Source organism: Euprymna scolopes, chromosome 19, assembly GCF_053919585.1.
Source record: "Euprymna scolopes isolate OS-2025 chromosome 19, ASM5391958v1, whole genome shotgun sequence".
NCBI lineage: Eukaryota > Metazoa > Mollusca > Cephalopoda > Sepiida > Sepiolidae > Euprymna > Euprymna scolopes.
This window is the reverse complement of record NC_136500.1, coordinates 103,452,938-103,479,126: the sequence shown is the minus strand read 5'-3', so window position 1 is coordinate 103,479,126 and position 26,189 is coordinate 103,452,938. Positions and strand designations below refer to the sequence as shown.

The 26,189-nt window shown below is 39.7% G+C and overlaps 1 protein-coding gene across 2 annotated transcripts in view; it reads left to right on the top strand.

The window, feature by feature from the left end:
* LOC145239862 (putative tubulin polyglutamylase ttll-15) overlaps nt 1-26,189 on the top strand; it is an 867,893-nt gene that overhangs the window by 256,665 nt on the left and 585,039 nt on the right. For both annotated transcript variants that reach the window (XM_080103430.1, XM_080103429.1), the window contains 2 exons: nt 8,608-8,692; nt 12,371-12,446. In XM_080103430.1, coding sequence (XP_079959556.1) covers nt 8,608-8,692; nt 12,371-12,446 — 161 coding nt within the window. The remainder of the gene's footprint in view (nt 1-8,607; nt 8,693-12,370; nt 12,447-26,189) is intronic.

The following is a 26,189-nucleotide window of genomic DNA, read 5'->3' as shown; positions in this document are numbered from 1 at the left end:
CTTTAATGTCCAAAATTAATTCACCGTCACCAAAAGAATTCCCCGTCACTTCTTCCAACCGTCGTTTCACTCTCTGCGCTCTTCCCCTGCTTAAAAAAAAGTACCGTTTATATGCTGCTCATTTCTCCACTTATGCAAATTGACTATCAACCAGAGCCATCTAGTTTTCCATTTCTCCAAACAGCCAATTTGCAAAGGGGGACAACTCAAACCACACGCCCCCTTGATCTACACGATCATCACATGTCAACCCATCACGTAGTCGCTCGACCAACATGGCGGCCGTCTCTCTCGCTGCGATCTCCGCGGAGCCTCTTGGCTCGACGTCGCTGTCTTCCTCTGATGACACCACTACCGGCCGCACATCAAGGATGTGTCGAGGGATGCCGTCGATAGATACATTGTTCGGGGACTGGATACTTGTCACAATGCCCCTTTCCCAGTGTGTGGTACAACGAGCATCAGGCGGTTTGATCCACACTTCCTCTCCCACTTGCACAGTCGCTCGCTTCTTGCCTTCCTCCGCAGGTATCTGTGCAGTTCGGGGATGCCGCCACTCGTACTTGAAGACTGCCCTCTGCGGCACTGACTCCACTTTTTGCCCGTACTTTAGAGCCATATTATACCAGAAGACAGCTTCTGGCGGCGAAATCTGGCCCCTTTCAGCTATAGCCTTAATGGTCCTGTTATGCCGCTCCACAATTCCGTTTCCGCCTGGCCTATATGCAGCCCTGAAATAGCGCCGCACTCCCCACTTATCCAACACATTCTCCATGGCAGCTGAGCGAAAGGCAGTTCCATTGTCCATTAGCACTTCCGTCATTGGACCCCTCTCCAAAAACACCTCTTCCAAGACCTTTGCAATTTCACCTGCATTTTCCGCCTTGATCTCCCTCCAAATGGCTACTCTTCCTGGTCTACAGTCGACCATTGACAGATACGGCTTCTGTCGATAGTGCGTTACGTCTATCGCCAACCTGCTCCAGTTCTCTGCCACCTGAACCTCACCAGCTTCCTGTCTACTCGGCGCAGGGTCGATTGATTGACACCGGCTGCATCTCTCAACCACTGTCCTAACGGCCTCCTTTGTGATTCTGATGTTCACCTTCCTGGTCAGATACAAGGGCCGAACTTACTGCCTGACTAGGTTGGGATTTGGCCTGAATTCTGCACCAAAAATCATGGCAGCGATCCTTAAAACGGTGCTAAGCAAGGAGGATGCAGTCAGAAGAGCCACCAGTTCCTACATTGATGATATTTTGGTGGATGAGACGGTAACAACTGCCGTCAACTGCCGTAATGCTGCTGGTTCCATTGCATGTGTCAACCATGTTTTGGTGACAATTGTTGAAGTACAGCCCGTGTTGACAAGGGCTTTTGCACTTCGTCAATTTAGGGTCACCTCTACTTGTGGTGACATAACCTGCTACATTTTTTCCGACAGCTCCGGGATCTCATTTCCCCTCCGGAACACTAACCGTCCTATCTGGTCCTTTCTTAGTTGGAGCCCTTACACAGCTCCTCCCTCCAACGATTCCGGGCGTTTTGTAATTAGCCCAAAGCTGTTGAGGTGTTTACTACGTCCTCTTCATTGCTATAAGGATCCTGCCTATATTACTATATATTACTATACGAAACATGCTTATATTACTACAATATTACTATAAGGAACATGCTTGTATTACTATATAATTACTATAAGGAACATGCCTATATTATTATAATATTGCTATAAGGAACATGCTTATATTACTATGATATTACTATAAGGAAAATGCTTATATTACTATAATATTACTCTAAGAAACATTCTTATATTACTATAATATTACTATAAGAAACATGCTTATATTACTATAATAATCCTATAAGGAAAATGCATATATTACTATAATATTGCTATAACGAACATGCTTATATTACTATAATATGTCTATAAGGAATATGCTTATATTACTATAATATTACTATAAGAAGCATGCTTATGTTACTATAATATTCCTATAAGGAAATGCATATATTACTATAATATTGCTATAATAAAAATGCTTATATTACTATGATATTTCTATGAGGAACATGCTTTCATTACAAAAATATTCCTATCAGGAAGATGCTTGTATTACTGTAACATTGCAATAAAAGGCATGCATTTATTACTATAATATTACTATCAGGACATGCTTATATTACTTTTATATTAATATAAGGAATATGCTTGTATTCTATAATATCAATATCAGGAATATGCTTGTATAACTATAACATTACTATCAGGAACATTCTTATATTACTATAACATTACTATTAGGAATATGCTTATATTACTATAATATTCCTATAAGGAACATGCTTATATTACTATAATATTCCTATTAGGAACATGCTTATATTACTACAATATTACTATAAGATACATACTGATATTACTATACTATTACTACAGAAATATGCTTATATTACTTTAATATTACTATGAGGAACATGCTTCTATTACTACAATATAGCTATAAGGAACATGCTTATATTAATATACTATTACTATAAGGAATATGCTTATATTACTATAATATTACTATAAGGAACATGCTTGTATTAGTATAATATTGCTATAAGGAGTATGCTTGTAGTACTATAATGTTACTATAAGGAATGTGCTAGTATTACTATAATATTACTATAAGGAACATGTTTGTATTACTATAATATTACTATAAGGAACATGCTTTTATTACAATAATATTACTATAATGAACATGCTTGTATTACTATAATCTTGCTATGAGAAGCATATAATATTACTATTAGTAATATGCTTGAATTACTGTAACATTTTATAAGAAACATGCTTTTATTACTATAATACTGCATATATGGAACATATATTACTATAATATTAATATAATGGACATGCTTATATTACTTTAATATTACCATAAGAATTATGCTTTTATTACTATAATATTACTATAAGAAACATGCTTATATTACTATAATATTACTATGAGGAACATGCGTATATCACTATAATATTACTATAAGGAGCATGTTTATATTACTATATTATTTCTATAAGGAACATGCTTATATTACTATAATATTCCTACAAGGAACATGCTTTTATTACTATAATATTACTACAGGAACATGCTTGTATTACAATAATATTGCTATAAGGATCCTGCCTATATTACTATAATATTGCTATAAGGAACATGCTTATATTACTATAATATTACTATCAGGGATATGCTTGTATTAATATAACATTACTATAAGTAACATGCTTATATTACTACAATATTACTAAAAGAACATGCTTATATTACTATAATATTGCTTTAATGAACGTGCTTGTATTACTATAATATTACGATAAAGGACATGCTTGTATTGCTATAATATTGTTATAAAGAACATGCTTATATTACTACATAATTACTAAAAGGAACATGCTTATATTACTATAATGTTGCTTTAATGTACATGCTTGTATTACTATAATATTACGATAAGGAACATGCTTATATTACTATAATATTACTATAAGAAATATGCCAGCACCGGAAAATACTCCCCAACTTCAAAGTTTCCTAGGGCTCTCTTATTATTATCAAAGCTGTATTTAAAGAATGCACGGACTGTCTGCAGCTTTGAATCCACTTTTGAAAAACGATAAACGTTGAAAATGGGCTGTTGATGTTATATATGGAAGGGGACAGATTCCAGTAATTAAAGGAGTGACAGAAATAAGTTTGAAATAATATTTATTAAAATAAAATGCTAGAATTGAACCCAATAATCAAATGTTAAAAGTGAATACATAATGCAATCCTATGAATCTATACCAATTGTCCATTGTGTTGAGAAATAACTAAATATATTAATTATGTCAGAGTTAGAAAAATGAACAATCCAATTTAGAAATTTTCTGTATGTTGGAAAAACGTGCAGAGCCATATATACCATGTAAAATTCAAGTGAGAAACGTTCATGTGGCTGAAGCACAGTTTTACGTCACACAGAAAGATAATTGACAATATATTCAGGGAGTCAGCTGAGTCAGAGTCGAGTTCAGCAGTTGAGTTCAGGGTTGAAAGACACAGCTGGGAGTCATAGCAGTTTAGTTAGCTGAAACCCTTTTGGAAGCGATCAGAAATGGAAACCAGAAAATGTAACTCTAGAAAGTAACTGAATTCCTTATCATTAATCATCCAGCTGGGAGAATAACATCATCATATATTTTGTAAACCTTTGTCTTCGTTGTCATCTTTCAACTTGAAAAGGTAATGTGATTTTGTCTATCGTATTTGTAAAAGAACTTTGTATGAAACATTCTTCCAAAGTGTAACTCCTCAAAAGTGTTAACGGAATCCCCTCCTTCAAGAATGAATTCTCATCCCCTCTGTGTTAAAAAAAATGCCATCACAATTGTCGTCATTTATGATATTTTCATTTAAAAGAAACGCTAATGCAAATTGTTTTATTCTTACTGTTTTAAAAAATATTAGATATGCAAATTTAGTTTCTTGCCACATGATTTTGCACGCGTTCCTTTTTCTTTAAAAGACTGAGTTCTTTCTCTCTTACTTTAGTAGCTATGAATTTTGTTCAATAAAGCCTTGGAAACAGGTTTGTTTTATGTCTTCATTCATTTACAACAATACAATTTATTGAACAAAAATTTATTTCCCTCATAAAGAAGGTCATTCGTCTGGACAAATTTGACGTATCCTAGGCAGACCCTCAGGCTAGCAAGCTTTAGAGATTGTGGTATCGTAACTGTAATTATTTTTTATGAACTATTGCTTTGTTAACCCCAGATACACTCGAAATTCTTTATTTAAACATCGGTCCTACTGTTGCTGACGTTATCGAGGGTTGTTCGGGATTTGAACACGCTGTCGAATTACTGAAAGGTGTTTACGACAAGTCTCCAAGCATTATTCATGCTAGACATCTGCTTTCTACGCGTCTGCAACAAGAAAACGAGTCTATCGACCAATATCTTCAGGTTTTGAATCGACTTGCCGCTGACTATTACTTTAAAGATGTTACTGCTACTACTTACAGGGATGAATCTGTCCGTGATGCATTTATACGTGGTCTCCAGTCCTCAGTAATACGTGCTAGACTACTTGAAACTGATACACTAACTCTCAAAGAGGCTACTCAATGTGCTAGAGCCTTAGAACAAGCCCATTTTCGTGCTGAATCATACGCTTCCCCAATTAGAGCAGTCGCTGCTACTACTACTACGAGAACTAATAATGTGTATACTGATCCTGCTGAGGAGGTCACTACTATTACTAAAATTTCTGATTCTACTTGTTCTCGTATGGAGTGTGACTCTGCACAATTTTCTGCTACCCTTCCTGCTCATGGCAAGTGTTACAACTGTAGAGGGAGACGTCACTTTAAGGATGATCGCCGTCATCGTCCTGTCTGCGATAAGCTATGTCGAAACTGTGGTAAACTCGGTCATTTCTCCAAAGTTTGCCGTTCTACTATGCCGACACATTCACGTTCTACTTCTGCTATTATGGTAGTCCATGCTAAAGGTGGTGATAGGTGCCCTCCCATTACTAAAATTATTGAATTAAAAGGAAAAAATTTACTGCCATCATAGACACCGGCAGTTCTTACAACTTTATTAGTGTTCGTATTGTTAAAACAATGAAGCTGTCTACTTCAAAACGTAATTCCATTTACACAGTTATATAAATGTCATTATCAGTTCCTGTTCTGTGTATTCTGTTATATGGTGTTATGTTCTAGCTACACAACACTGAGTGTCAGTGAGCATTTGAGGAAATCAAAAAGGTGTTAACATCAAATCTTTCCCTCACACACTTTAACCTGGATGATGCTGGTCAATACAATATAGGTGCATGCCTGCTACATAAGATGGATCAAAAAAATAATTGCCTATGCATCCAGAACAGTTCTCCCGGCCAAAAAGCAGTACACACAGATAGAAAAAGAGGGTCTCAGCATTATCTAAGCAGTTTCAAAATTTCATCGTTATTTGCACGGTAGGCATTTTACACTTCAAGCAGACCATAAGCCCCTTTTAACCATTTTTGGGTCTATAAAAGGACTACATACAGTTATGGCCAACCATTTACTAAGATGGAGAACCATTTTATTGAATTCTGATTTCAAATTGAAATTTTCAAAGAAAATCACACATACGTATAGGCTGTCTAGGCAAATCCCGGTACAAAAGGAACCCCCAAGGGATCAGTAATCACTGCATTGCACATAAATAGTGAGATAAAAATGATAATTTACAAACAATCCGGAATTATGAGTAACTCTTCAAGAAGTTAAGACAGAAGCAGCAAATGATGAATTTATCAAAAGCAGAAATTAGAACTGGAAGAATTTACTTCTGATATATGCTCTGTCTGCAACAACGTTCTGCTTTATAGCAAGAGAGTCATTATTCCAAAAGCTCTGCAAAATAGAATACTAAAAAACTTTCCACATAGGCCATCCTGGCACTAGGAGAATGAAATGCCTGATGCATAGCTTTGTTTACTGGCCGTCCATGGACCAAGATATAACTAATATAGTTAAAACATGTAAAGAATGTGCCTTGGCTGCAAAGGCACCACCGCTTATCCACAAACCCTGGCCCAAATCCAAACAACTGTGATCCAGGATACATATAGACTGGATGGCCAGAGGTGCTAAGATGCAGGAAACCCACCACAGAAATAGCTATTAATTTCCTACATGAGCTTTTTGCTCGGTTTAGCCTTGTTGATTGCCTGGTTAGTGATAATTCTACTTAATTCATTTCTACAGAGTTCAAAGAATTTTGTAAAACATATCAGATAAAACATTTCACAACCCCATAATATCATTCGAGGAGTAATGGTCAAGTGGAGTGTTCTGTAGACACCCTAAAAAGAAGTGTTAAGGCTTTTGGCTTAGCCATAGAAAAAGCTCTACAGCAGTTTCCACAAGTATACAAGATTACGGCAAACTCTACCCCCCCCAACATCACCAGTGGAAGTTATGTTTGCCCGTAGAATCAGATTAGTATTTGCTACCAAGACAAACCACACATAGGAGAATCTCTACAGTACCACTAAAAAAATACAATCTTGGAGAAAAAGTGTACTTCAAGCATTTTAGAAATAAGTTTCATTTTGGGAACTGGGAAAGATAATATAGAGGATCGAAAATATCATATATATATATATATATATATATATATATATATATATATATATATATTACACACATGTAATCCAGGGACCAAAATTCACGCACAAAAGGCATGTGAACTAGATAAGAAAAAGTATGCCTGAGACCAAGAAGAGTTGCCTCAGGAAGAAGTAGAGGCTATTGAATCCATCTACAACACATTTGATATTGAGCCTCTCCAAATCACACCAGACCTACGATGTTCGGGCAAAGAAAGGAAATTCACTGTGCCATTCAGTCTAGCAAAAGAGAAAAAAATACTGATAGTTCAGAGTTACCAGCTTGGGAGGGAATGTTGTGATGAACGGACTTGTGTTATCTACTCATAGATTATTCCACATTCAATAAATACCGAAAGACTAAGCAGTAAGGTGGAAGTCGATATCCAGTGGCCCTCCCTAGGTCGTTCATCAGTTAGACGAACAACCCACCCTTTTGCATGTTTTTATAATACATGTTGTTACATTATTTCGGCATTCCGTGTTTCTTATAACACTTTAACACGGCATGACATTACTAAAGACAGGGAAGTAGAAAACAGCGAAGAAATCGAGGGAAGAAACTATTAGAGAGTGAGAGACTGGTAGTAGATGTACCAGCTCAGCTTTGGCAACAATACTCATGCATTGGCGACTGGTAGCTTCGTCAATCTGTGTAATGCAAAGAAACTATGTGTGCTGCTACCAGCTACATTTGTATAGCATGAGAAACCAAACAAATTACTATGGCAGACATTAATATCAACAAATACATGTACTTGGGTCTAAAAAGAATGCTGCACCTATGCTGTCAGAGACATGGTTGATCAGGGTATAATCCTGGGTCCAGGTAGAACAGTAGAGGAAATATAAGTAGCTAATGTAGTGCTGCAAGTTCAGTCTAAACATGTGAAAGCCTGATCATTATTAGACAAGAGCCAAAAATATTTTCTTTTATTTTAAAGATTAATATTCTTGTTACTATAAGAAACTTTTAAATCGAGAGGCGTGGAGAGAAGTTAACCAATGTCTACTGCTATGTTACTAACTCAGACTGTAAACAACTTCAGTTGATGTTTCTACATAACAGGCTCTGATTATTCTTTTGTATATTTGACTATGTATGAAAATAATCTTATCTAAAGACAAAATAAATATTCTTTCATGTGTGTTTATTAAAAACATAAATTATACACTGATTGTTGAGAGTTATCAGTCAATCAAAGACTTGTGCATCTGGAAAGAATTAAAATAAAACAAAAAGTCGACCTAGTGACTGTTTTCTAAAATTAAAATCAAACGTCAAGAATTACATAAGAATTAATTGAAATATAGTAAATATATATATATATATATATATATATATATATATATATATATATATATATATTATTTATTTATTTTTTTGCAGATTTTGTCCAGAAAAGTATTATCCTTTTGATCCATCAAATCCTAACAAATATATAGTGGAAGATAATTACACACCAATGTGGGAGGTAAGTATTAAAAAACGTTCGCCAGTCATAATACTTAATGCTGCTTTTATGTCCATCGCCACATTTAGCTTTTCTTGCGACAAGTGATTTTTGGTGCATACAATGATTACACCTTTTATTTTCAAATTAAAAAAGGAGAAACTTTTAAATAAAAATATATTAATTCATATTACAAAGAATTTAAAGTTAACAAGTAACCAATTAAGGCCTACAATTATCTTTTCCTTTAAATAAATCAATTTAAATTTTGCTTGTTGGAAGAACAATTCTTTCCAAAAATTTTCAATGTTGCAACAAATTTATTATTTTGGGATCAGTTAACATTCAAAATAAAAAACCTTGGCACTCAAAGGTAAATGCTAAGTTTTATATTGGCAAACATTTAATTTAAAATTAAAATACTATTATTATTAAAAGTATAGAATTTAGAAATAAATGAAAGAATAATCAGACATTTGGAAATCATATATTTTATTGTCTGCCCCCCCTCTCTCCTTGATCGTATATTTTAATGCCTTTTAACCTTTTTCATTTAATTTCTTTGAACCTTTGACTCTTCTTTGTAAAACTTGTAATTTCAAATAGCTTACAATGTGAGTGCTAAGCAAATTATAAACAAATTTCAGTCGGATTATTTTGAAAATAATTGATTTTTTTTATTTCGAACATATGGGAAGCTATCAGAGATCTTATCAGAGACGCCCCATGGGGAAATATTTTTTCTCTTCCTGCTGAACAGTGTGCAACTGAGACCACTGAATGGTTCAAAACTGCAATCGAAGCGCATGTTCCCATGCGGAAATTCTATAGCAAGCCCTACTCTCCCCAATGGTTTACTTCGACTTGCGCAACTGCCATTGCTCAAAGGCAGCATGCATTCCGAAGGTTTAACCGACATAAGTCCAGTTCAAACAGACAAAAGTACATAGAAGCTAGAAGTAACGTTAAGAAAGAAATAGCGACAGCTAAGAGGGAATTTACGGAAACCACTAAAAAACGCATCGAAGCACAAAAATTAGGAACTCGTGACTTCTGGAAAATCTACAACAGTGTAGTAAATAATGGGCAATCAACGATTCCCCCACTAACCAACAATCACGAGGTTCTTTGCTCAGCAACCGAGAAGGCTAACATGCTTGCCAGTCGGTTTGCCTCCAACTCTACACTGGACCCTTTAAACCACCCCCTACCTGACTTTCCTATGCGGACAGACGCCAAGCTAGACGATCTGGAAATCACCCCTGCTCAGGTGCATGCTATCATAAAAAACCTTGACACTTCCAAAGCATGTGGACCCGACCTCATCCCAGCTGTGCTATTAAAAAAGTGCTCAGCCGGAGTAGCTCCAGTTCTCTCCAAACTCTACAACAAATGCCTTAATGAATCTTGCTTTCCGAGCTGCTGGAAAACTGCTTCTATGGTACCAGTATTCAAGAATTCTGGCGAAAGAACTGACCCATTAAATTATCGCCCTATTAGCCTCCTCCCACTTTTTGCCAAAATATTTGAGACCTTAATTAACCATGCTCTAGTCCAGCACCTTACAGATGCTAAACTTCTGACCGACCATCAATATGGATTTAGACAAGCCCGTTCCACGGCAGACATCCTCACTGTAATCTCTGAACGCATATACCATTCACTGGACAAAGCGGGAGAGGGCAGAGCGGTAGCTCTAGATATATCTAAGGCTTTTGACAGGGTATGGCATGAGGGTCTCCTCAGGAAGATTAGATCTTACGGTATCACTGGTAGAATACTTAACATAATTAAATCCTTCTTAGATAAGAGAAAAATCCAGGTTGTCCTCGACGGTCGTACGTCTAAACAATATAATATAAATGCCGGAGTGCCCCAGGGATCTATCCTTGGTCCTCTGCTGTTCCTGATATTCATAAATGACCTCCCCGATAAAATTGCCTCTGAGATGGGTATATATGCTGATGACACCACACTCTATAGCAGGCACGACAGGAAAACAAATGAACATATATCTAAAGTAATGGCAGAAACACTAGAGGATGACCTCAAATCAGTAGTGGAATGGGGACAAAAATGGATGGTAACGTTCAATGCCACCAAGACAAAACTGGTTTCATTCAATAATTACAGGAAACCTTCTCTACCACCTATAGCAATGGCCAACAACTCTTTAGCTGAGAGTACGTCTTTCAAGCTCCTTGGCCTAACGTTCACAGGAAACATGAGCTGGAACAATTACATCGAGGGCATTGCCAGGGCCGCTGCGAGGAAGGTGGGCTCTCTCTACCGTGCTAGAAAACTTCTAACACCCGAAAGTATCCTATACCTCTATAAGGCCACTATTCGCCCATGTATGGAGTATTGCTGTCATATTTGGGCCGGTGCATCGGCTACTAGTCTCTCTCTCCTTGACAGGGTTCAAAAGAGAGTCGCAAATCTGATAGGCCCTAAACTGGCATCAAAACTTCAGCCTCTGTCCCATCGTCGAAACGTTGCATCCCTCTGCCTGTTCTACAAGTATTATAATGGTGAATGCTCTGAAGAACTGCAAGCACTTGTGCCCCCACGACGTGAACACCCTCGACAGACCCGACAAGCTGCAAAATCCCACCCCCACACTGTAGAGATCCCTAGATGTAAAAGATCTTTCTACTCCAGTAGTTTCTTCCCCAGAACTGCTAGACTTTGGAATTCCATTCCAGGTCACTGCTTCCCCAACTGTACTGACATGCATAAGTTCAAGTGCAACGTGAACCAACATCTCGCTGCCCTAATCCCTACATAGTGCCCCAGTAGATGTTTCCCCTAATAGTAGCCCCCTACACCAAAGTGGCAATGTGCCTTGTTTGGGGTGAAAATATAATTAAAAAAAAAAAAAAAAAAAAAAATATCATTGATCACCAAAACATTTTCTTTGTTAGTTGACGCTGTTTTTTATTATGTTAGAGTAAAAATGTCTAAGATTGTGAATACGTCATTCAAAATTATAGGCGTTCGATGACGAATACCAACATGGATGAAAACTAGTTTGAAATTAAAGGTCAAACGAAATTAAAGATGAGGTAAAAAGGGTAATTACTAATTTTAATTGATTTTTTTATATGTGCATTTTTTTGTATCTGAACTCACATTTCTATCATCAATATTAAGATGGTGATTTCTGAAACAGAGAATGGAGACTGAAAAGCAGTGGCTATTACTAAATGACGTTGCAATACAACATATAAGACAAAATATGAAGTACAGCTGCTTGACGTCTGAGCTCTTTGGTAACCGTGATTAAAAAAAGAAGAAATGTGACATTTTTAAAGAGGAAGAACAGTTTATGACTGGGATAACTTATTTTATTAAAAGGCAGATCACTTATAACTGACGCATGTAAGAGATAATTTATTACATAATACCTATTAAATATACTTGTTTTTCCTTGACATGTTTTTGAAGCTCTTTAAAAATCTTAATAAATCAGTGCAGTCATTTTATGTCTTCTGTCTATGATTAGCCCTTGAATTTGATACAATGTTACAATCAAAATATCAATAAAAAACAAAAATACATCAATAATAAAACTATTTAAAAAGCTTTTTTTATTTGATTTGATTTTATTTGACTTTATTAGACAATTTTAATTGATTTTTTATGTGTGCATTTTTTTTTGTATTTGAACTCACATTTTAATCATCCATTTTTTTTCAGATGCCAGCATTTAGTAAGGTCTTCTACCAAAATTATTCATTCAAAGAATCGTTCAATTGCTATTTAAGATCTCAAGGTAAGGTATTGTTTTATGTTTTAAAGTAAGTTAAAGAATATCTAAGTAAGAATCAATGACATTTGTTAGTTGTTTTTTTGATTAGCCTAGGTTCGAATTTAATCAAAACCAACAAGATGATGGGTAATCCCCCAAAAGATTAAATCCGACCAGTTTTATATAGATTGGCGAAGAGCAATAATCATGTGGACGTCACAATGGACTTATAATATTAGTCATATGTGATTTTCAGAAAATAAAAATTGCTTAACCTGATTCACAAGCCTAAAAGTTATAAATCGTGAGGCTATTCTATTTAGAAGAAAAAATGGTGTAATGGTTGTCAATATGTAAATTTTAGCATGAGACACAAATCGATAAACAGTGTTCAATATTCAATAGTATGTTCATCATTTACTTTTGATAGCTGTGAGACATTTAGAAGCAGCTTGCAGTATTTGACCACCGAAACTTCTGACTGTGTGCCCATCTCATTACAATTGTTAAATCCCCCCCCCTCCTCCCGTTCTGACGTTCGGTTAAATTTCTCGTTTTTTGGACTTGAATTTATATATCGATTGATAGATGCTAATACAGAAGTTTACAGGTTTGAAATCAAACGCCTGATCTATTAAGCCAGGAATTTTCTGTGTCGCTACTAACGACCCATGCCAGAACCTACTACACTCCTACCTGGAGTTAACTAACCAAAGTTTTATTGTGAGCAAACCAACTCACTCAGCAAATCACCACATTGAAACTGTTACGGGGCCGGCCGTCTGGAGACAATCGACCCAACAACTAACAAGGTACACACGGGCAAAAGTAAATGGCAAAAAAGGCAAAGAAAAATGACAGACGCAGGTTGTTTGGTTAAAGACGAGGATTCGTCTTTTATTTGTAAAGGAAACATGAAATAGGGTTTGAGATCATATGATCTGGATGCTGACTGCCTGGAGGTCTGGAACAGGTAGCCTAGACGTAGCATGGTTTAAGGTTGCTCACTGGGTCTAGAAAGATCAGCTGGACATCAGGGCGATCTGGAATGGTCGGTAGAAAATGTGGGGTCAGTGTTAAGGAACGAACCATAGACACTGAGAATGCAGGGTCAGTGCTTAGGAACAAATGGAAGATCGACACTGAGAACGTAGGGTCAGTGTTTAGGAATGGACGGTCGGTAGGGAGGCAGGTGAAGGCGAGGTGGCAAACCAGAGGATCAAGGTACAGGCGAGGTTGCCGGAAAGCTGCAGGAGACTTGAAGTCACAGGAGTGAACAGAAGCCGCTGGAGTGAAATGAAGTTTGCTGCTGGTGGGTCTCAGGAGGCAAGCAGTAGTGAATGGCATTAGTGGAAGAAAAACTTATTAGCCCTGATAAGGGCTGTTTGAACTGCTGCTGCTGGGAATCCCTCATTTGGTGGATTCAGTCGACGTGACTGGTAGCGTCAGGCACACTTCGGAGCTCCTCCCACGCCAGATCTGTCTGATTAGGCCCGAGGCGGGCTGTATTCATTTAGGCAGATTGATGTTAGAGGTGTCGCTTCCACAAAACAAACAAACGACTCTAATTAATCTCAGAACGAAATTTTTGCAATCAAAAGTAGCTTGGGAGTTTGTTGATTCTATTTGAATTAATTTCGTCTAAAAGTAAAAAAGTCAATTGTTTGAATTATTGACGTTAAGCTTAATACATTTGAATTCCCACGTGTGTAAAGGAGTCGAGGACGGAAAGAAAGGGAAAGCAAACGTGTTCACTAAAACCGGATGTTTTTCATACGTTTAGGGAGCGTTAGCTTCTGCGTCCCTTGCTTAAGGAAAGGAAGACGAAGAGAAAACAGCGGGGGGGGGGTGAAGAAAGAAAAATAAAAAAAAATGGAGACGGTGATTTTTTAAACCGCGACAAAACTACAGGTGCACCTGTGTTTTCATACCCCCTTCCATCTGCAGAGAAAATAAAGATGGTAAAGGTGGAGTTTAACCATATGCTGCGGCTTGAAGTTATGTGCCTCTCATCAAGTCCATGGATTTTCTCTTTGCCTGAAGTGCTCCCAATATTGGCGCTTGACTGGAAACTGTTGACGACTGAATCTTGTGAACATTTCCATGGAAAGTGCTTCGAAAACTATTTTCATTAATAATTCATTTTCTATCGTATCGTTTTCTGTATTTTTGCATATGTTGCTACTTCTATATGACAATTAAGTGGATAACATTATTTTTACTTGAAATTCAGTATTTCGATTTTCGAATTTCGAAGCGCCCAACCTGCACCCAACCTGACACAGTGAGAAATCGGTTTGTTTTTGGTCCTTTGATTTACTAATTATTTATGTCCAACACGTCGAGTAGCAACACTACATTGTTATGAAGTGCTCATCAAAGTTGTTTAATAGCAGTCTACTGTTGACATTCGCTTGTTTTGTTTTCTGCTTGAGTTACATACGATACTACAGTACGAGTGACAAGGTTACCACTTGACGCGTCTTCTCTCCACTCCAAAACGAACTTCTGCAACTTTAGCTTTTCCCTCCCCGAATCCGACTTTTCTCTTCTACAAATACAACTTCTCTGCTCGCAATCTAACTTCAGAATGCCCTCCTCCCCCAAATCACTCCTCTTTTATCTCCAATCAGGAGCATCTCATTTGCATACCTCGTGGTCACCCTGTAGGCATATAAAGAAACAGGGCAGCCATTTTTGTTTCTTTCTTCTTCATTATGAACACGAGGTAAGCCACACAAAAACACGGTCGGTCGTTCTTGTTTATTTTTTCTGCATTTACACCACACGCCCCCCTGATCTTCGAGATCAATAGGATACTTCGTAATCCTCCATCCAAGCAGGCTGCCTCCTCTCACGTCGAGGCCTCTGGGGGACAACTTCTCGGGGGTTAACGTTTTCAGGTTCACTACAACGCGGGCCTAAGTCAGGTCGAGCAGCATCATTTGCTTCTCGGTGGCCCTCGATTTCCCCTTCTTCCCTGCCTTCACTGCATACCGGCAATGTCACACGACGCAGGTCTAAGATATGCCGGGGAACGCCATTCACCATCACATTGTTCTTCGACTGCAATCCTGTTACGACCCCTCTTTTCCAACGAGTGGTACACTGTGCATTGGGGGGTTTCACCCACACCTCTTCACCTACTTTGATAGTGGCTTCTTCACTCTCAATTCCTGCTGTTTTGTTGCACGGATGTCGCCACTTATATGAGAAAACGGCCCTATGAGGCACAGTTGTCTCATCTTGTTTGGTCTTCGGCGAGATGTTATACCAAAACACCGCCTCTATGGGTGATACGTTGCTTTTTTCCGCAGCGGCTTTAATGGTGTGATGATTCCTCTCCACTATTCCGTTGCCACTCGGCCGATACGCTGCTCTGAAAAATTGCCTTACTCCCCACTTATCGCACACCCCTTTAAAGGCTTCTGATCGGAAAGCGGGGCCATTGTCCATTAAGAGTTCCTTAACCGGCCCTCTCTCCAAAAATATCTCCTCGATGACCCCTCCGATCGCCCATGCAGCTTCTGCCCTGATCTCTCTCCAGATGGCAAACCTTCCCGGTCCATAGTCGACCATCGACAGATACAATTTGTGGCGATAGTGTGTCACATCAATGGCCAATCGCTTCCAGTCCTCCGCAACGTGTAGCTCTCCTGCTTCGTGTCTGGACGGTCCAGGGTCAATTGATTGGCACTCTCGACAGTTCTCCACCACCTCCCTAACCTCCTCCTCGGTGGTCTCTGGGTAAACCTCTCTGGCTAGGAATAACGTTCGTTCTCGACCAAAGTGGTGCATTTCGTGTGACTCTTTGACTTCTTCCCCTGCACAGCATACCGAGGAGACCTCCTTTCCCTCCTGCAGCCAGGCCTTCTTCACGCATGTCATCGAATCTGCCTTGTTTTTTTTCTGACGGGACCAACACAACAGATACTCTCAACTGGAATTCCGCTATCAGGTCGGTGAGCGCTCCGAGTCTGCGCTTGATCAGCATTTCCGCAGCACCCCTGATCTTAACTCTCTTATCGCCAGTACTGCCGACCGAATCCACGACGCTACCGTTGCCGAATCGGTTTTGACTTCAATTATTTTCAATCCCCATTTCAGGGCCAGATTGATTCCTTTTATAGCGGCATCTAGTTCTGCTACATTGATATGGGAGAAGTCGTTGTTTTTTCTTAGCCACGCCGCATCCTCCACAGTTACACCTCCTATCTCTAGTACAACGCCCAACGCCAGGTTACTGGCATCGCACCAAACCACACCCGCGTCTTCGCCGCTGACATACCATTTCCCTTTCACTGGGTCCTTATTCCTCACTCTCGCAATGACTTCTTGCAGCATGTTCATGACCTCCTTCGTCACACGGCCCTCCCAGCCATCAGCGCCTGTTTGTCGTTTAATAAAGCTGCATGCTATCTTGAGCCAGCCAGCGATAGGATAGTGCCTGACCAGCCTCCCGCAGACTGAGAAGAGTTCTCGCCTCGTCAGCTCAGATCCGACTTCGGGTATTGCATTCCCTCGTTCGAAGACAAGGCTTTCTTTTCCATCTCGCCTTAGTTTCAACCCCAGCACCGCTCCTCCATCTAGGGCCTCCGCCGGTTTTGCAGTTAACCCATACTTCTTGACATGGCTTTTTACTTTCTCTGCTGTCACCTCCGCCTCCTCCACCAGGATGTCGTCAATGTACGAATTAGTGGCCTCCTCCACTGTACAGTCTTTGCTCAGCACTGTCTTCAGCACGGCAGTCATAATTTTGGGAGCTGAACTCAGCCCAAAGCCTAACCTCGTCAGACAATACACCCGACCCTTGTACCGGACCAGTTGGTACTGCCAGAGTTTTTCATCTACATGGATCTGCAGATATGCCGATTTCAGATCGACAATCTTAGTGGCCCGCCCCATTCTTCTCCATTTCCTCATGACCTCCTCACATACGTCGATCCCCGTTCCAGTGTGGCAGGCTACGTGTCTGTTCAATTCCCTAAAATCCAGCACGGGCCTAATCTTGTTTTTGGTAGGCTGAACAACCGCCAGTAGTGGCAACACTCCTTTTTCTTCCCCTGTCCACGGTTTCAGAATTCCTTCTTTTATCCACCTCTCCACTTCTTCCTCGAATCCTTTTCTTATTTCTCCTCGCAGGGTGTTTTCATAGCAGCCCACCTTATTCTGTAGTTCTGGGGGCCCGGAGATCCATTTCCATTCCACCGTCCACCTCACGCCATCAAACTTTGCCAGAAAATCTTTGTCCTCAATGCAGCAAACCTCCGGTTTTGGGGTTCTGACGGTTCTATCACCTTCCACTCCTGCCATCCCCACTGCGCCGAGACGTCCAAACGTCACTTGGCCCCCTCTTAACATAGCGCCCCCAGTCGGTTAATTGCACTCATACCTATAATCACATCGACACCACCGACCAGATGATTCAACACTAGGGCTTGCAGTCCAATGGGCACCCCTTGCACCATTACTTCCGCTGTCGTCTCTCCTAGGCATTTCACATCCCTGCCATCCATGGTCCTAATAATCCTGGTTCCGCTCCATGACCTCGCGACATTCCTCGCTAACAACGTTGTAGTGCAGCCTGTGTCGACAAGGGCTATGGCTCTCTTCCCATTGACTACCACCGGTAACCGAGGCAATGTTCCATCATGCGCCATTTCCACACAGAAGGGGTAACCACTGGCGCAATAGCTCCCCTTCACTCGTTTCCCTGGTCCCGTGCAGCAACACAATAGCGGCTAATATGCCCCACTTGTCCACATCGGTAGCACGTGATCCCCGGTCTCGGCTCTTTGCAGTCCTTGATCAGATGAGGACCCTGGCACCGGAAACACTTGATGGCAGGTCTCCCCTCCTGTTGCTTCGCCGGCTGCCTCTCATTCAAGTGAGGGCTCATGCACATATTTCCACTCACAGCTGCAGCCACGATTGGGCATTTAACATTTTTCACTAGGACTCTGGCGTGGACCAAGAGATTGTCCACTTCCATAGAATGGATCCCCGTGATTCTCTGCATGTTCGCAGAGATTTCCTCTGGAAAGCCGTTCACTAGGTACAGTTTTACCGTCATCTCCAGGCTCCTCCCCACGTAACCAGCCAACCCTGCCAGTCTCCTGATCTCTGCCGCAAAGACGTCAACAGACTCGCCGGTCCACCTCAAACTTGACAGCTTGCCAAGTGCTTCAAATGGGCCCTCAGCGAAGGCCAATTTCAGCCTTTGCTCCACTAAGGCAAGGTCTTCCTTGTCTTCATCTCGCATCTGCTGGTAAATCGTGAGAGCTTCCCCCTCTAAGTATAGCGGCAGCAGGGTGACCACATCTTCTATCTTTTGCAGCTTCGCCACCATTTTTAATTTCTCCAGCCACTTAATCAGGTCACCCTCCCCAGTAAAGGGTCTCAATATCTGAGTGCTCAGTCTCCACTCAGCAATGTTAATTTGCTTGATGGGCCGAAATAGCTTGTCGGTTTGCGTGACACTGCTGTCCGAACTTTCACTTTCTGGTTACCACTTGACACGTCTTCTCTCCACTCCAAAACGAACTTCTGCAACTTTAGCTTTTCTCTCCTAGAATTCGACTTTTCTCTTCTACAAATACAACTTCTCTGCTCGCAATCTAACTTCAGAATGCCCTCCTTCCCCAAATCACTTCTCTTTTATCTCCAATCAGGAGCATCTCATTTGCATACCTCGTGGTCATCCTGTAGGCATATAAAGAAACAGGGCAGCCATTTTTGTTTCTTTCTTCTTCATTATGAACACGAGGTAAGCCACACAAAAACGCAGTCGGTCGTTCTTGTTTCTTTTTTCTTCATTTACACCACAAGACGGTAAGAAAAGAACAAACAATTTAGTTGTAGACACGTTAAAAAAAATTTATTAAAAATAAAACAATACGTGAATCTATTTTAGCAGTAAGTATTGCTGATAATAAGTAATGGTATCCTAAAAAGGAAAACAAGCGGAATATTGGAAATCTTAAGGGAGATAATTAAGTGTAGCAAAATTTCTGAATTATTCCCTGATATTCTACCTGACCCCTGCCTAGTATCGAGTACCAATATAGTAAAATAATCTAGCCATACTTCTAGCCAATGAGAACAACTAATATAAAACTAGTAAATAATAAAATTGTAAATGTAATATTATTTTTACCAAATGGTCTCTGCTTTAACAATTTATTGTTCAGAAAGTATTTTAAGTAAGAGATTATGCTTATTGGGTATTTTTTTAAATACACAGAATAGTGGAATTATTTTAAATGAACAGAATAGTTAAATTATTTTAAATAAACAGAATAGTGGAATTATTTTAAATGTATAGAATAGTTGAATTATTTTAAATGAACAGAATAGTTGAATTATTTTAAATGAACAGAATAGTAGAATTTTAAATGAACAGAATAGTTGAATTATTTTAAATGAACAGAATAGTTGAATTATTTTAAATGAACAGAATAGTAGAATTTTAAATGAACAGAATAGTTGAATTATTTTAAATGAACAGAATAGTTGAATTATTTTAAATGGACAGAATAGTTGAATTATTTTAAATGAACAGAATAGTTGAATTATTTTAAATGAACAGAATAGTGGAATTATTTTAAATGTATAGAATAGTGGAATTATTTAAAATTTCTAGAAGTATGAGCCATGTTTGGTTTCAGAACAGTTTCAGATGGTTCGTTGTTCTAAACAAGTCTTGAGAGATGACTGGTTTGCAGTAGACAGAACAGTTTCCGATGGTTCGTTGTTGCACACAAGTCCTGAGAGGTGACTTGTTTGCAGTAGACAGTTCCACAGAGCAAAATATTCTTACCGTGTCGAGACGGGGAAAAAAACATGTGAAATTGGTACAGAAAAGGTTTAATGCAGCAATTCTGGTTTCTGATTGTTTGGTAGCAGAACGTGAATTAATTTGATTCGTCAGTTCCTAACAGCATCGTTTATAAATAGAATCGTCCGACCGTGTGGGATCATACCCCATTATAGAACCAGAAGTCTTTTGTACTGCGCGTTATATTGTAAGTTAATTCTCTCCTCTCTGTCATTTTCCTTTTCTTCTTTACCAAAGTCGGATTTTCTTTTTTCTACACAACGCTTTTTTCCCCCCCTACTGTTTTGCTGTTATTTTTAACAGTTTTTGGACTTTTTTAACCGTTTTTTAAAACGGTCCGGCTATGGCCGCTTCTGCGAACCAAACGCCTGTCGTCGTCAATATGGAGACGGAGAATGTCACAGTTGCAACACCGAACCAGTGGACCAAACCCCCGAAAGTGGACATCAACGTGAACCAGTTCATTGAGAAGGCAAAACAATGCCTGGACAAAGTTACAAGCACTGGATTGATAGTGAACATCCCAAAACTGGAAGAAATCAAGAAGAGGTGCCTAACACTTTTCGTCGTAGATAGAAAGACGAAGAAAGTAATTCGAGTTTCTGTTGACATCATCATGACCACGATGTTCGTTTCTGATTCTCAATCCTAAGGCATAATCATGGATTTCAAGCTTGCTAGTGTGAATGTCCGAGGGCTAAGGGCCGACTTGCGAAAATGGCGCTTGAGTTTGGACCTGCAGCACCTCGGAGTGGATATTTGCTGTGTGCAGGAAACCCATTTTATTCCTGGCGACCATTTACGTGCGCTGTATAAAACCTTTAAGGATTACTCAGCGTACTTTGATTCTCACTCTAGAGGGGTCTCCTGGCTAGTTAAAAGGTCCCTAGATGCGTCGTGTGACCCATGCTACATGGATCCGGAGGGAAGACTATGCGTTTTGGATGTTACCATAAAGGGTAGGGCATTACGTCTTATTGGGGTTTATGCGTCCAATAGCCACGTTGAGCTGGCTGCCTTTTTTCGGCGAATCGAGCAGTTCATGGATACTTCTTGGGCGGTTATCTTAGCGGGAGACTGGAACGTGGTCCTGGATCCCGAGTTAGATCGATTTGGGTTACCTTCTAGGGGAACTAAAAGAGATCAGGATGCTGTTTTATTTTGTGAATTTGTGGATAAGTTTGATCTTATCAACAAATTCCGAAATGAAAAGCCCCGTGACTTAGTGTGGACTTGAACAGGTAGACGCGGCTCTGGTCCGGTACAGCTCTCGAGCTATATCGACCGGTACTTAGTTAGGAGAGTCGATGTAGGAGTATTGAATTGTCCAAGTTTTCACAACATAGTTAACTCGGATCACAGACTTGTCTGTGTATGGGTAAACTTAGATAGACCTAAGCCTAGATTAGCCGGTTACTGGAAGCTCAACACGTCGTTGATCTCATTTCCAGGAGTTTTTTTCCATGGAACCCGGTCTGTCATTAGAACAATTCAACACCTATTTGGCTGACTTTTCTCGTCTTTTGACAACCGAAGCGGCTAGGTGCAAAGGTGGCATAACGGAGGATAAAGTCATTGAAGCCTTAAAGTGGGTCGGCCTTAATAGGTCTCCGGGGATCGATGGTCTGCCCTAAGAAGTGTATTTGAGGTTGTCACAGATCTTTGTCCCTTTGCTGACGGTTTTGTTTAACTCATAGTTTAGGAACGGCTCAATCCCCAAGTACTTTACCATGGGTGTGATAAAACTTGTTCATAAAAGCAAAGATGGTGGGGATGGGTTAGGTCATTTCAGGCCCTTAACGATGCTTAACGCGGAGTTAAAGATTTTGGCCAAGATTCTCGCAAATCGTCTGCAGCTTGTCCTGGCTCGTCTTGTTAGCCCCGAGCAAACGTGTGCCGTGAAGGGCAGAACAATCCAGGATAACTTGCACACGATACGCCTGATGATAGAAAAAGTCGACACTGAGGCCGTACTGATCAATTTAGATAAGTCCAAAGCCTTCGTTAGGGTTGACCATCGGTACTTGGGGGCTGTTTTATCGGCGTCCGGTTTTGGCCTGCAATTTCGCTCATGGGTTCATCTTCTCTATGCTAACCCTGCGGTAATGGTAGAAGTAAATGGGAGGAGGTCGAGACCCTTCAGTTTGTCACGTTCAATTCGTCAAGGGTGCCCGTTATCACCCATGCTGTACGTGCTCGCAATAGAGCCATTTTTGCGCAAGATAAGGGTGAATCTGGTTCTACGCAGAATCACTTTGCCAGGTGCGGATGCCCAGGTAAAGTACTCTGCCTATGCCGACCATGTAACTGTGCTTTTTACGAGCAGTGCTGAGATTATTGTCATCGGTGTAGAAATCAGATTGTATGAAACGATAACAGGGGCCAAAATTAACTGCGACAAATCTTCGGGTTTGCGCATCGGTGCCTGGAGGGGTGTGCCCCTTCAGGGACCCTTTAGTTGGAGTGACGGGCCATGCAAGATACTTGGCGTCTGGTTTGGTCCTGACCCCCAGCTGGAGAAAAATTGGTCAGAGGTTCTGAAAGCGGTCCGAATCGCAACTGCACTGTGGATCAGTAGAAACCTTTCATTAAAGGGGAGAGCGGAGGTGTGTAATACCCACATCTATCCAATCTTCATTTATCGTCTATCAGTGCTTCCAATCCCGTCAGATACACTGCTATATTTGCAGAGGGCTCTTTTCAACTTTTTATGGCTTGAAAGGGCCCCCATGATCTGTCGTGATGTCTGCTACCTACATTCTTCTGAAAGCAGTCTAGGTATGCCAAACGTGGAGATTCGGCTCCACACATTACGGCTTTACTACCTAGATCGAATCTGCACACAGGATAGGGAAGACGGTGCCCTCTGGATGGAGGACACCAAGAAAGCCTTTCCGGCTTTGAGAGGGGCGCACGAGTCCAAGGGGGAGGCACACAGGTTGCCCCGAGGTTAATGCCCCTTCTACCGCGAGTGCCGGCACGCGCTGCAGTTCCTCTTAAGAGTTAAGGAAAGCCTCTCCAACACTCTGCTGTTGTCCCAAAGGGCATTATATTGGGTGCTAGTGAGGGGATCCGTAAAGGATGTTATTGGTGAGGGGGCTCCCTTTGACGAAGGGGCAGTTCCGCTCAATCTCGCCTTGGGCGCCGGGGTCGGGATGCCTCACTAATGACGAGGCATCCTTGACCTGGCTGGTAATTCGGGATGCTCTCTGGGTCGGTAAGAGACTTCACTCAGCTGGCTTGGCAGTTTCACCTATTTGCAAGCGATGCGGCGATGAGGTCAAGACTTTATGTCACGCTTTTGTCTACTGTCGCATCGTGGTGCCGCTGATTGAGTTTGTTACAGGTCTCATGGTCCGCATACTGAACATATCGTCATTAACTTTGGTTCCTATCAATGTATGTAGCAATTGGACTCTGACAATGGATAGGATTAGAAAAGAATTGTGTTTGACCTTGCTAGCAGTAATGAGAGGTGTTATTTGGAACACACGTATGAGAGTGGTCTACGGATCTCCCCTCGACCTTCTATGAATCTTCCGTTATCATTTGAAGAGTCGTATCAAGGCCGAGAGAGTTAGACTCTCTCTGTCAGACTTTGTTGAAAGGTGGGTATCAGTTGCGCGTGTGTGTCGGGTGAGAGAAGCAAGTCTATACTGGTTCTTGGATGTCCCTTAGGTAAAGAATTTTGAGTAACAGAAACGGACGTCAGCCCTGACTCGTTTTAAGTCCAGAGTAGGTTACGGTTTAGGCAAGAGTAGGACCATTTTCTAGGCTCTTGTGTTCATGACCTAACTAGTGTGTGATAGAGATCATTAGGCCCTTTTGAAGTTTGTCCCGTTTTTTTTTTGTTTTTTTTTTTTTAGCATGTTCCCTTCCCCAATTTAGGTGACAGATCGTTTGATTCGCCAGAGATGCGGGTTCCCTTTCAAAGTTTTCGTAAGAGGTGTTGAAATAAAGCGTTCGGACCTGCATCACCTTTTCGACTGGCGAATCAGCCCACCTGCCACAGTTTAGTAACAGGGGGGTCTTTTGTTACTAACATTGTATATATCTCATTGTATTTTGCATTATAAAATTTTTATATCCCCCCCCTTTTTTCTTATGGGTTTTAATTAGTTTATCATGGTATGATGTTCTTATGGTGGATGACGAAGGATGTATATGCTGATGGATGTATTGTATGAATGTGGTATTGTGGTGAAAGTAGAGTGAATGTAGAAACTAGTTAGGTCAGATTAGTTAGCTTTAGACAAAGAAGACCACCCTTCCTCCTCCCCCATGTTCGGTCTTGTATCAAATTTTTCTAAAAATATATTTTTTGTACATATTTTTTCTGAAAATAAATACTTACCCCATTATACATCCAAAATATTGCATCATCCTCCCTTTTTTTTTTATAATGGAGAAGTCCCTTGTGTTCGTTCTGCTCAAAAATATATATTTTTATATTCAATTATACATAACAAAAATTAAAAATTATTTGTATCTTAGAATTTTAGCATGTAAAACGACGCCATTTTTAATTGTGTTCAAATGTCAAAGCAGATATATGTGTACAGAAGAAATAAAAGAAATGGAAGATATTTTAACCTTAAAAAGGGGTGGGAATGTGAAAAGAGAAGCCATTTCTTAAATTTTATTATGCAGTTTTGTAAAAAAAAAAAAAAAAGAAAAAAACGCATACATATAAATAAATATACATAAAAATAAACAGACATGCAATATGTGCCCGTTTAAAGAGTTTTTTTTAATGAAAACAATGCAAAAAAGGACATTTTTGAAAAATAAGAAAGAAAACTAATGTGAACAAAAAAATAAAAGTCAATTGTAATTTCTGCGCGCCTTTAAATAAGCATGCAAAAAGTATTTTGTCGAAAAGGAAAATTACAAAGAGGTTTTTTTCAGCAAAAGTATTAGTTACGCATTAGTAGGTTAAAATGTTAATACAAATAAAATGGATACAGTTTAACGTCTTGTCCAGGACTATTTTTTTTTGATATATTAGACATCTATATACATACAGGGCCGTGAAAAAAATTTTTTTCAGTCGAATCCCCCAACAAGTTTTGAGAAAAAACGCTGTAACTTTATTCTTGTTGCGGCTTTCGTGAATACATCAGCGATATTTTGTTCTGATGATATGTAATTCAAAATAATGGATTCCTTTTTCACCTCGTTTATTATGAAATGGTATTTTATATCTATATGCTTAGATCTTTGGTTGATTATCGTGTTCTGTGCTAAGACTATACTGGCTTGATTATCACAATTAATTACTACGGGGCTTTTAGTTAATTCTGGCTCTAAAATAGTCTTTAGGATATTTTTAAGGTAGAGTGCTTCCTGGGTCGTGTGTGTGATCGCGATAAATTCTGCTTCACACGTAGAGAGAGATACAATCTGTTGCTTTTTAGATTTCCATGAAATAATAGGCCCATTTTCTAAGAGTCTGAAACAATATCCAGATATACTCTTGCGGTCTTCGTCGTTTTCCCAGTCTGAATCCGAAAAACCTTCTAATTTTAGGGGATTTCTTGATTTTCTAAATACTAACTTCTGCTCTTTAGTTCCTTTTAAATAACGCAGGACTTGTTTAGCTCTGTTTAAATCCTTCATTGTCGGTCGTGATATTTTTTGTGACAGTTTTATTACTGTATAGCATATGTCGAGCCTGGTTGCAGTCATTAAATATATAAGACTACCTATAATTTCGCGGTATTGTGTGTCATTATTTCAGATTCTGTGTTTTATTAATATCATTTTCGACCGGTGTAGAGCGTTTATTGCATTCTCCCATTCCAAATTTTAATAGTATTTTGTCGATGTATCTCGATTGAGTTATCGTAACAAGTCCTTTGCTTTGAGTAAATTCTATCCCCAGAAACCAGGATATTTTGCCAAGATCGGTCATTTTGAATCTTTTACTT